General features: G+C 36.6%; 1 protein-coding gene across 1 annotated transcript; it reads right to left on the reverse strand.

The window, feature by feature from the left end:
- Nucleotides 1–1,439: 1,439 nt before the first annotated feature.
- LOC135588632 (protein CLT2, chloroplastic-like) lies at nucleotides 1,440–9,250 on the reverse strand. Its single transcript, XM_065080844.1, has 10 exons — nucleotides 8,797–9,250; nucleotides 7,794–7,939; nucleotides 7,450–7,487; nucleotides 6,263–6,378; nucleotides 5,098–5,197; nucleotides 4,977–5,012; nucleotides 4,775–4,825; nucleotides 4,434–4,557; nucleotides 2,719–2,844; nucleotides 1,440–2,179 (listed from the first exon to the last, which is right to left on the reverse strand). Exons 1-10 carry the CDS (start codon nucleotides 9,195–9,197, stop codon nucleotides 2,022–2,024), a joined length of 1,296 nt encoding a protein of 431 aa, XP_064936916.1. The 5' UTR covers nucleotides 9,198–9,250; the 3' UTR covers nucleotides 1,440–2,021.
- Nucleotides 9,251–13,289: the final 4,039 nt, after the last annotated feature.

Consider the following 13,289-nt stretch of genomic DNA (forward strand, 5'->3'; position numbering starts at 1 on the left):
CCTCTGAGAACAGAAAAGCTGGATAATAATTCATACCACAAGAAGATTTTTCTCTCTGTGGACATATTTGATGCTGTCAGCAAGGCATGGATGAGGCTTTTAATACCACCAATTGCTAAGCTCAATTGACGCCAGTTCTGCATCTATATGTTAATTTTCTGAAAGAGACTGGGAATGATTGAGTGTAGTTTTACTCTAACTAGTTTTACTGATGTAATTAGCAAACAATTAGTTTCTAATATGCTAACAAAAAGTAAGAAATCTTGATTTCTTTTTCCTCTTCATGAAGCTAATTCATTGAATTTGCAATATTTCCTAAGATAAATTAAATCACTCAGTTGCATGATAAAAGCTATGGTGAAATTGTGCAGATCTGTCCCCTTCCTCTGCAAATTTTTCAGTGTTTGGGCTTAATCTCTTCATTAATTGCTGTAAACACATGAAAATGAAGCCAGAGTTAGCAATCTAGCAACCTATTCAAAAGAAAGAAACATGCAGGTCTCACAAGACAATCAATAGAGTTCAAGAGTAAGTTATCTGAACACTCCATTATTGCTGGTGTAGTTGGGGGCTTCAGTCTTCTTTCTCCTTCTGAAACTGGTACAAACTTCCTTGAGGACCAACAGCACAAAATTATTACTCTCATAAGCATCATGACCTTTCATTCTTTGCTGTAGCTTTTGAAAGAAAGGTGGTGATTCATCAGATCAGTCAAAAGAGATCCAGAAACTGCACATGAAACATCAGTGAGTGAGATGAAAGTTACTACTTTTCTTCATTGAGACACTGCATAGTTTTGCCTTTAAGAACAGAAAGGAAACCATTCATAAGAGAACAACTGAGGTGGGTTAAACTACAATGTAAAGTCACAGTGGCACCTACTAAATAAAGGGTAAGTCCAAAGTGTGCATAATTAATGGGGTCAAGCCAAAAGTGAAAATGCCAGACCCATGTTAATAATATATCTTCTACTTGTGACAACTCATAGTGAGCAGCAGTCTTCATCTTGAACACGAGGCAGGGAAGGCTTTTACTTCCACCATTTCTTTCTTGTGCAGTGCATGCTCCATTCTTGGTGCATGATATCCTTATATTGATGGTTGTAATAAACCTCTATTGATTGTTTCTGATTTCACTGTCAGATACTGATGGCATTTTATTCTTAGCAGAATGCCCTGCATGGTTTACATTTCCACATCTACATGCCTTGGCATCTTTGGTGATATGGTTAGCAGAATGCTGTATAGTATGCGCATGAATCTTAAAGTGAATGCAGTGTATGATTTACTAGTAGTTCAGGTGGGTAACCCAAATGAAACCAAACAGGCCATCAGATTTGGGTTACATGAGGTCGACCTCAGCTTTTTAACCCTGATTCCCACACTGACAATAAACATGGGATTGTAATGCATGCACATGGGACAAACACAAGGTTGATAAAGAGCTTTCATTCTGTTCTTCATCTTGCAAATTTTTCACTAAACACATAAGGCGAGACAAAATCAGTTCTGCTACATTTGAGATCATTGCGCCAGATAGTTCAAGAAAGAATTCGACGTTGATATACATTCATGACCACCAATTCTATCATATAGTAAGATGCTCCTGGAATTCCATGTGGAAACCTTGGCAGCTGAATGCTACCTCACCAAAGAAAACTCTGATGGCAACCAGAATCCGACACCAGAGCAGGATGATCGATAGCGTGAAAGCCACAGTGGTTACCACTTTTGCTGTTTGTGACAATCTGAGGCAAGAAGAAGCTATTGGGCCACAATTGTTCATCTTCGTTATATCTGGACTCTGTTACATTGTTGGAGGATTCATTCCTTGAAATAAATTCCACAAATGAAGACTTGATACTATCTATGATCCGGAAGGTTAGCCAGGTTCCATAGGGCAGAAATGCTGCCTGTCATCTGACAAATCAGTTGTTGAAACAAATGCCATAAGAAAATGACAGTGATGATGAGTGAAGTCAGTTGCCAAATCACTAAAATAGAAGTGATCTTCAGAGCTTGTCAATCACTTTTATAATTTTGATTTGCTGATCGAGGAAGATTGTATATTATTAATCCCAGAACCAGAATGGCAGCACCAACAACAAAGTGAACATTCAAGCTTGCGCCTTCAGGGATGTAAGGTAGTGGAAGTGAGAGAATATAGATGGAAAGTGGAACTGCAAGGAAGTTAAATCAGCCATTAGTCCAAACAAAGAATATATATGTGACCTGTTCAAAGAGGTCAATATGTAAGTTGTGTTCTGCAGACTTATAAAACTTTAGGAAGCATTATCAATTTCCAACTCGTATTTTAGTCCTAATGGAATTAATCTTTTGGTAGAACAAAACCTCTAATTATGGATTGCAGTGCATATATCACATGTATGTATTATACCAGCACCATAAATAGATCCAGACCATTGTGTTACCTATGCAGCCGTCAATGCAGAAACTTTGTGACATGCATGCCACACCATATGGAGTCAATATTATGCAGACTTCATGCATGCATCCTATTACTAAAGATGCCTTGCACTCATCAATATGAGCATGACATTGGTACCTTACTGCATTGTGTCACTGGCAAAGAAGCATATGAACAGAACAGGCATCAAAAAAGATTTTGCATAAAACTGAACTGGTCGGATTCAGAAGTGACTGTATTATATCATTTGCAATAGACCTAAACATGAGAAAGAGAGGAAGAAAAAAATACCTGCTAGTGTTATTGCAAGAGAAGAAACCAATGCAGATGACATCTTCACCAGATTAAGCAATGATATATTAAAAGCCATATTCATTGCGATGAAAAGTAGAGGCAACAATGGTGCACCTTCACAGCCTGAAGAATGGCAGAAGGAACCAGGTCAGCTTCATCAACCAAAGCAGCAAACAAACAAAGAAATTAGTTCCTTCACTAAAAAGCTTAAAAAAAGTTGATGACACCAGCATTTTTTAGAGCATATAGAATACGAACAAATTAAAATATGAAAATAAATCCCAATTCAGCTGATGAACCTTATTTACTAAACATATACCTTTTATGGTGATACTTATTTTGCACATCAGAGCTTTCAAATTTTAAGTTGGTACAATCATATTCAAGAGGTTAAAGGTGAACTTGGACAAAAGAGGGATGCTAGGCCTAGACACACCTACATATATTTCATTAATGAAAATGCAGCAAATTCATATAGGTCACAATTATGATGTACCAATATAAGTCTGAAGGTCATTTGGCTATAGTTAGACTTATTGGAGAACCAACATAACAGAAAAGTCGGTGGCCATAACATCTTCCATAAATTTTTTTTCCATAGTGACCCCATATTCTCCATCTCTTAAAGCAGGGCACTTTTATACAGGTTCCAAGAAAAGACACGGTCATTTCATCATTGGTTGTGAAGGCACTTTGTTACAGCTTCAATACAAAAGTCTACCTTCAATCATGCTCTAGACTGGGTCATTTCATGATTAGCTTGTGGAACAACTTTTTTCAGCTTTAGTATGAAAGTATACTTTAATCATGCTTTTTAATATATTGATATTTTGATCAAACTGGTAACACCTAACATATCCACATGTGCTTGAATATTTTTCCTATACAAACTAAATATCATACCCACCAAGGTAGGCAATACCGAATGATATCATCTGGTACGGGCGGTACGTACCGGTCTGACGGCATACCAGTACGCAGACCGCCCGCTATCGGACAGAACGAAAAATAATAATAAAATAAAATTATATATATATATATATATATATATTTATATTTATATATAAATATTTTAGAAAAAGGCGATGTTCAGTGACGTCGCCTTTTTCGGATTATATATATATATATATATATATATATATATATATACCGCTTGGTATACAGTTTCGTACCGTACCGAGCGAACGTCGAAACTCTGGTACGGTACGAAATTGCAGACCTTGATACCCACCAATATCAAACAAAAAAGATACTGGTTTACAACTTAAATTATGCATTTCACTTTAATATTTAGTTGATTCACTACGTGACATGGTTTCTCAAAGAAAAAAAATACTGATTTAGAACTTATCTTTGCATTTCACACTTTTTTTGTGGATTCTCTACTATTACACGGTTTCATTACATATTTTAACATGGTGCCTCTATAGACTGTTAAATGGCAATGTGGCTTTGTTTTCTATGCACAAAAAATTGAATGACCAATGATGGAGATATAATCCTACATGAGCTTTATGTCTAACTTTCTTCCCTTAAAACAACAAAAAGATCAGATGTAATAGATGTCAAATACGACAAAACTAACAATTATGTTACTAGTTAATTAAGAATATAGTGAGATGAGCAAAAAATATTAACAAGTGATATATCTCTTTCCAGAACATGAATAGCCAAATATCAGAAGTTGAAACATTTCCTTTGAGAAAACTTGCCTTTCGTAAGGCTGCCAACATTTAAAAAGCATGCGGCACCACTTCTCAGGTATGCAGGGAGTTCAGCAAAAGGAATTCCTCTTATGTTCGAAAGAAATGGAAGAAGAAGGAAAACAAAAAGAGCCTGCAGTAAAAGACAAGATGCTTGAAGCTTCTGATGGGTTTGTTTGGACTTTGGAGCTAATAAGATTTCAGGGAAAAAAAAAGGTACAAAGAGCATTACAATAAAAACATTTAACTAGCAAATTTAAAGTTAAATAGATACAGATATCGTATTTTGTAAGCATTACAAATAAGAAATGGTTTACATGGATAAGGAAATAACTTAAATAAAAGCTAACCTGAAACCCAGATCCGAAAGAATTGACAACAAATATGTCAGGAGGCTTTCCCTGCATTAGCACATACAGATCACTTAAAAGGCAATAAAGATTCTGTGAAACTACATCTAAGACATGAAACTTCTTGTCTATGCTTAAGTTCCACAATAACTGAATATGCTACCAAACAATATATTCATATACAGCACTACTAAAGTTTTACCCAAAGGCGCTTTGCCCCATCAATGAAAACAAATTCCTGCAATTTGAAGTAAGATAAGTTTATAAAGTTTTTTTTCGATCAAAATGATAGTAACGTATTCGAGATCAGAAGTGACTCAGACCTTGAGAATGGATGCAGCAGCTTGAAATGCAGATGAAGCTACCATTAGTGCAGGCCAAAGAAGTTCGACTTGAGATAGAAATTCACCATTATTTGCCCCACTGGAATCAATCAAGACAAAGTTGGTACCAGCAGATCTTAATTGTAAAACAAAATATGCGAGTTTTGATAAAGGATAATTCAATATAACAATGTACTATATAGTATACACACATATAAGGAATCATATTTTGGGGCTGATTATTGTTGATTCACATGATTGATTGAAAGAATGTAAATCAATAGATGTGTATGGCAAGATCGGTCAAACATACAGATTGGAAACTAAGTTTATCTGCATCAACAACCTTGTGTTTATAAGAAAGAGAATTCTAAGTATAAGAACAAGGATCTTTTCACTGTAGTTCGGTGGCATGTTGGTACTTGGCAGGCACAACCTCATGACCCAGAACATCCAAAGTATGTGATGCTCATGCAGGTCATGTGCCTACAACTCTATATATGGGCATAATAATGGAACACACACATAACGAAGTGCTGGTATTTCGCCAGCACATTACTACACTTGTGCACTGGCAACCAAAGCTCAAGAGTTTCTACCTATGAAATTTAAACTGTAAGAACATGTCATTTTACAGAGTCCAACTTCCTTTAAATTCATGAGAATTGTCTGCTTCACAATGGAAACATAGGCTGCAAATGAATTCTCTAATCTAGATCTATGTAAAACTTATACATATCAAATTTACCTTTTCTGATAGGGAGGCTTTGAGTATATAAACATCCATTCATCATAAGAAGATGAATGATCAGAAATTGTGGAGCAACTTTAAATTTGTAATTGGATGTGACCCAACGGCATCTAGGATAAACGACCCATTGAGTTTTCCAAGTTAAAGGTTTAAGATAGTTTGTAATTGACACAAATACTCGGTTCCATGTGTAATTTGCATTAAGGCGGCATGATTTTTTTAACAAGTGATGTTGCCAAATATAATATCCTTACTCTAAATAGGAAAGTCTCAGTCGCTTCCAATTAAACAACTTAGTGTTCTCCAAAGACGTAATAAGCACCAAACAAGTAAGCCATAAATTCAACATAAATTAAACATACAGTAGCTTGATATAAATCAAAACAAAAGCATAAATATAACTTAATTGCACACCTTGCCACAGATATAACAACTCCAGCAGTTACAAGTAAGCAACCAAAAACTTGGATGAATGAGTATTTCCTTCCCAAGATCAGGACAGACAAGATGAGTTGCCAGACCAAGAAAGTCTGCATCAAAACACGATAAGATTGGATATATTAGAACAGTAGCAGCTATCGGACCACCAAAAACAAAGCAGCCACCAGAATTCCCTGTTAACTTCATCAAAGTAAATTAGCCATTAAAGACTAGGACTTACATTTTCAAATGAATTATAATTGTAACAAGCTCATGTGCCATGGGATTATTAAAAAGATTGGGAAGCAGTTCAAAACATAATGAAAATGAAACAAACACTATGGTACTTAAGGTTACAAACTCCTTCCTTACTATGCACCTGATGTAATAAGAAACATTAACAAAAACGAAGTCAATTCATTATAATTGCAATATTGATGATGAGTTTGAGATGTGAGAAATATTTGAGTTGTGGACTAGAGTCACATGAGCTCAAAGATCATTTGGCAAAAGCTTGCAGTTCATTGTCAGGTCAAGGAACTGGAAATCTATGTATAAGTCTAAACAGTTGTGACAGTCACATAGGAGAAAATATGATCCAGATGGAGAATGGTCTTATTCAAAACACCATAACTTCAGCAAAATTTCCATGCTACCTGGTTCATAGAGCCTTTATTAGAAATAAGAAAACTGAAAATATATAAAATCTAATAGAAGCTTTTAGAAAATTATTGACTTAACTGTACAGTTTTCTCAGTTTGAAAAATGAGTGAAAAAAAGAACAAAATAGCCATTCATCTATGTGGTATCTCTTTCTACAATTAAAAAAAAATGATTCATTTCAACAGACAATTGTAATTTCCCTTTACTGTTGAAATTCAGATATAAGATGCAAAATGCCATGATCCATGATGCTTCTTTGAAGGATATTCCTAGAAATAGTAACCACTGCAATAGTGCAATTTTTCATACAGTGTAGAAAACATAAAGCTGTTTGATTTGATGATGATAAAGAAAATGCTATTTGGAGCCTTACAATTAATTAAATAAATAAATAATTTACATCAACATTAGTGCAATCTGCCTCCAACATTCATGAAAATGTATAAAAACTATCGTGAAACGGAAGTAGATATACACTGTATGAATTTTAAGCAAGTATTTGTTTAAGCCAGAATTACCTGAGACAATATAGGAATGGCTGGTCCAGGAAGCATAGCTGTTATGAAATGAGAAATCATTAGAAAAGAGAAAACAGTCACCAAGTAAAATAAGTTTGCCATATTTTCAGTGCATCCTTTCATAAGCAAATAAATCAGAGACAAATGGAACAAAGGCTGCAAAAAAAAGAAGAAAGAACCCTCAGAGTTCCAAATAAATCTCTTCGAGTTAATTCTTTTGACAATATTCGCTGAAAATTTCAAAGAGGGATGCCACAGGAATTCCAGTCAGGTGAAAACAAACAAGAGAGAGAAAATTCTCCAGGTTCTTTTTGTCGTGCAAGAGGAAGAAGTGGTCAACTTACCTCCTGCCGACATTCCTGAAGCAACACCAAGAGCTTCCAGAAAGCCAATTGCTATAAACTGCGATTTTGGGAGCGCCAGCATTTCCTTGGTTACAATACCGGCACTATATCTAAGGTAGAGAATGAAGAAATATACCGCCACATAACTGCAAATGATTCGCAAAAAGTTTGATATGTTACAGAGACAAAGATGAGATGCCAGACACAAAATGTTAACAGATTAAATAGAATGGTAAGAGCGTATGAATAAAGAATCAACAACAGAAATGCCAATGGTTGACATGGCATGTGTACTCTAAAATGATCTCAGTTGTCAAACCAAGGAAAACTGGAGTTGTATCAGAGCATCACACAAAAGTGTATACTGCTTAATAAGCCAATTAAGTACTTCTGGAATTACCATAGATGTTTTTCCATTTTGCTTCTTTTTATTACGATGGACCTGATTTTAGAATGAAGAACTTTAATTTGTTATAGAAATTCATTAAGATCTAAAACAACTTTTATTAGAGCTCTCCAAACCCAGAATTTTCAGTATTTATCTCACATTTCCATCTACTAATTTCTTCGGTGTAATCAACATAAACCCTACTCCAAGGGTTTTTGTTCCATATGACAAACTCCAAGGGCAAATGCCCTCAAACACAGAACGTCTGGAGCAGAACTTTTGTGGCATCTGCAAAATTGACCAAAGAATCAACTAATGGAAGAAGGAATAACTTAATCTGGTAAATAAATGCAAAGGATTCCATTGGAAAAGCGACACAACATAGCAAACTACTTATTCAATAAAAAGGACCAATTTGTCAAGACGCAGAGGAAAAGAAATTATAACGACCTACAGGAAAAGAAATCATCAATCTGTACGAAAAATATCAATAAAGTGGAATCATGTCCGATCAGAATTCTCGTTCGAAAATGCATTTGAATTGAATGACGAGGCCCTAAGACATATAATTAGTCACAAATTTATCAAAGGATCCTAATAAACAATATCTTTTACCCGAAGGTTGTAACTTGAGCCAAGAAGAAGGGGTATTCCTTCATAGGGACGAGGGCGAGCTTGTAGAGGACCCGGTTGAGGACCGCCAGGAGAATCGTGACCGTCGAAGCGACCGCAATTTTCCCGCTAAGACTACCAGCAGGCTCCATTTCGCCCCTGATAGCCCTAACCGCGGAAAAGGCCGGTTCTTTACTCTCCCTCAACCAACTGGAGAACAACCGGCTCCTTCCACCAGTAAGAAGCAGGGGATCGCGGCGGTCAAGGCGCACCGCCAAAGGAGCGATTGGAGGAACCCTACGATTCCAAAGCGACGGCGGATTGGCTGTGGCGACGGATCGGTTGAGGGCAAGGTGTGGAGCGGCGCAACGGTGGAAGCGGAATGCAGCAGCGGAGAGTTCCATCGCAGGAGACCCCGCTCCCTCGGAATCTTTCGTCGATCGAGTACAGTGACGAGAGAGAGACCTGAGAAGCTAATTAAAAGAGTTCGAAGGATCGAAGTGGTTGTGATACAAGCAAAGGCGGAGAGGCAGTTTTCACCCCGAAGAAACATACCCATTCAATTACCTGTCATGTAATTGGAAGAAAGCATGATCTAACTAGGTGGGCCCGTATCATATGAGCCACGTATATAGAAAGTCCCTGAGTTACAGTTGGAATACTGCATTCACTAAATAGCATGTGATTTGCATGGGAGACACACGTGTAACATAAGTCTGACAAACAGACGTACGTGTCAGTGCCCTCCTAAAATCTTAATCCGAATAAGATTATGAATGCAAAATATACCACATTAAAATGGGTTAATCTGGAAAAAACCATTCATTTTAGGCATTTTGCTAGAGGATGTCTTAGTTTTTAATTTTCTTATTTGATATATTTTTTTTCTCTAATATGTCTCACGTCGTCCTATTAACCTTTGTATCATCATAATACCTCTCCGTAATGTGATCCGGTCTCTCTCTCATGAAGTCTTTATCTTCGATATTGATTATCACGGATCGTTACCCCCGTTTTGTGATACTCATAGTCCCATGTCCAACTTCCTCCTATTTCCACCCTTCTTGGAGACTCCATTTCATCCCTTATTAGTACATTATCTTCATATTCCTTATCCTCTTTAATCTTCATACTCCCTTCCTTATTGCTCATCTCGCTATCGTCAAGTAATAATGGGATCTCATGGCAAGATGGAAGTGGTAGGACGGAAGGTTCCAAGGAGGAGAGAAGAGGATGACTGATAGAAGAAACAAGAGTTTTTCTTGACGTTAAGGGAAGAAGTTGCTAGTGGGTTGTTACCGATGAGGGAGCATGAGTGGAGGTAGTGGGTGAAGGATTAGCTCTCGCGATCACCGTTGGGCTTCACTACGATCGCATCCCATTGGATAATTCAACCTTCAACTGTTGCTCGGGTCACGAGGGCAAGATAAAAATACATCAAATAGAAAATTAAAAATTAGAATACCTTTCAAAAAAAAATTCCTAAAAGGGGGTTTTTTTTTAAAGAAAATCATCACATTAAAATTAGTTCTGTGATATACTCTAATTTGGTATTTATTTTAACCTTGTTATATTTTGATCAAAAGCTAAGCATGGGCAGGGAATTTTGAATCTTGCAGTCCTTTGACTGAAAGGCAATTAAGGTCAGCTGGAAATTGTTTCTACTAGCTTTAGATTTGCCTTCTTTTTTTTGATACGCTCAAATGAGAGAGTATTTGACTGAATGGCAAACATGTAAGGAATACAAATAGTTTCTTCTTGTTATCATTTTAGGCCAGGATTATATGGACCTACTGGTATTGTTTTCTTTTGTGATAGATGTGTGTTGTTCCTGCTAAAAGACCATGGAAAACATTTCCCTGAGTGGATGCAGGAAGCAACGAGCACAACTTGTATCAGACATCACTAGTTTCTATCTTATTTATGGCTTAATCTCAATTTTTCTTGCTCTTACATGTGTTAATTGTTTTTCCTAAATTATTCTCAAGGATAGATCTTCAGGAAAATACTTTCTAAGGAGGACTAACATTTTATTTTTATTGGGGTCCTGCTGCTGCATCAACCTAAAGACATGCTTATCAGCAAATTGGTATTTCCAGACCTTAAGTTCCAATCATGAGTGCTAAAAATATAAAATCAAGGTATGCAATACCGTATCATACTGGTGTTTCGAGATTGACTTGGTACGATGTGGTACTAGCGTATCGAACGATATACCACGGTGTATCGAGCGGTACACCAAGGCTTATCGAGTAATTTTAAATATTTTTTCTCTTTATTGTAGCACGGTAGCACGGTCCGTCTAGTAGCGGGCGATCCACGTACGGATATACTGTCGGACTAGTATGTACCACTCGTATCGAGTGGTACTATTCGAAATTACATATCATGTATAAAACTATCATCATAAGTTCAAGGTCAGTTGGTGATCAGCATGGAAATATGATTGATGGTCCAAATGATCTTTCACTCAAGTTTCTATGACAAATCTTACAACCAATATTTGGTATTACTCTTTTTTTTTTGTGTGAAGAAAATAACACTTCATGTCCAAGAATTAAAGACAGAGATCTACCTGTATAACTTATTAGCAAAAATCCAAAAAAGGCCAGCTGAGAAGCCATGAAATGGAGGAAAATAGAAGACAAGAATTTCATGCAGCAAGCATGTTTTCCTATTTTTGGTTTTTTTCTTTGTTTTCTTTCTTTCTATGTGTAAAGAATCATACTTCATGTGGAAGAATCAAACACAGAAATCTACCTGTTAAATCTATTAGCACAAATCTAAAGTCCAGCTGAGAAGCCATTGAAATGGAGGAAATAGAAGCCAAGAGTTTCATGCAGCAAACAAGTTTTCCTCTTTTTGTTTTTTTCTTTCTATGTGTAGAGAATTATACTTCATGTGGAAGAATCAAAGACAGAAATCTACCTATTAAACCTATGAGCACAAATCTAAAAGGCCAGCTGAGAAGCCATTGAAATGGAGGAAATAGAAGACAAGAGCTTCATGCATCAAGCATGTCCTGTAAGAGATCTGGCATTTCTGGTGTGATTGCTACTTCCTGTGCAAAGAAACAAAATACAAGACTCAAGTTCCAGCTGCCAGCCAAAAGCAAAGGTAACTATCAACTCTCCTTTCTATATCATGTCTGCCATGTGAACTTGCTGCTGTAAGATCCAATCTTTGAACCAAGAGATGTTCAATTCTTTCCACCTCAAGTGAAGTATATACTTACTAGTGTAAATCTGATTGTTAGATCTCATTATGCTAGAAACTATGGTTTACAAATCACAGGAAGAGATTTCCTCAAGAAAAGTACCACAGAGAAAGATGCCAGCCAAAGCAAAGGCAACAGTGGTGCCATGAGACTTGTTATTAGATTCAGTCCATTGAGCTGAGAGTTGCTTAATGCCTTCCACCTCAAGTGAAGTATATATTTGGGAGTGTAAAGTTTTCTGCTAGTATGATCTACTTGTCAAACCCAAAATTGTTATGCTGTAAAGAAGTGTTCACCAAGAACAGAGAGATGATGCTGCCTGTGGCTTGATAATTGCATTGGTCAGTCTGCCAACTTGAGGCCTTTTTTGTTTCTCTCATTTTTCTTTGTAAACAAGTGAGATGATGAATCTTTATGGCACTATCTTAGTTGATGATGTAAGTTTAGAAGATCCAGAATTAGGCTTGTATCCAATACTTCATAATATAACAAAAAGCAGCACTATTTTGACACCTTTTGGTAGGATTTTTCAAATGTAAACTGGTATAGTGCTTCTTATCACACTCTGTGTTCATGATGGAACTGTGGAAGACTCAGAATTAAGCTCATACATAAAATACTTGTGATTTGATCTTTAAGTGAAACTTCCCACTCTTAAACAAGTTGCTTCTGAATCACTACACCACTATCTCTCTTGATGATGAAGCTTTGGAAGATTCAGAATTAGGATCATATCCAATACTTGTAATCTGATCAAAAAGCAGTATTCTGGCATTCACTTGAATACTTGATGATGGAACTTTGGAAGTTTCGGAATTAGGCTTAGATGCAATAATTCCTAAGCAAATCAGTAGTATCTCAGCATCTTGAGGTCAATTGCCACTGAATCTTTTTACCACTATCTCTGTTGATGATGGAACTTTGGAAGATTCAAATTAGAACTCTTGAGTGACTTTTTGCTGGTGACAACCTCATCTCATCATGCTGAAAGCAGCATTCAGACACAGACAGAATCTATTGGTCTGCAAATGGACATGGCTTTTGACCTGAAGTGGTCGAACTTTAGTAGGCTGGTTTCCATCATTTACCAGGTCACAAACGCGTTGAATCCAACCCTGGAAACTTCCACCAGGCAGCCATGGATCTTGTTGAACTCAACCCAACCCACAAAGTTCATCTTGCTCAGTACATGAAGCTATTATTTCTTTTTCGCCATCTTTGAGTTACCAAAATGATTTTTTTTTCTTGTAAAGATAAGATTGTATACATTGATCCTCAC

The sequence above is a fragment of the Musa acuminata genome, chromosome BXJ1-8, assembly GCF_036884655.1.
Source record: "Musa acuminata AAA Group cultivar baxijiao chromosome BXJ1-8, Cavendish_Baxijiao_AAA, whole genome shotgun sequence".
Taxonomy (NCBI): domain Eukaryota; kingdom Viridiplantae; phylum Streptophyta; class Magnoliopsida; order Zingiberales; family Musaceae; genus Musa; species Musa acuminata.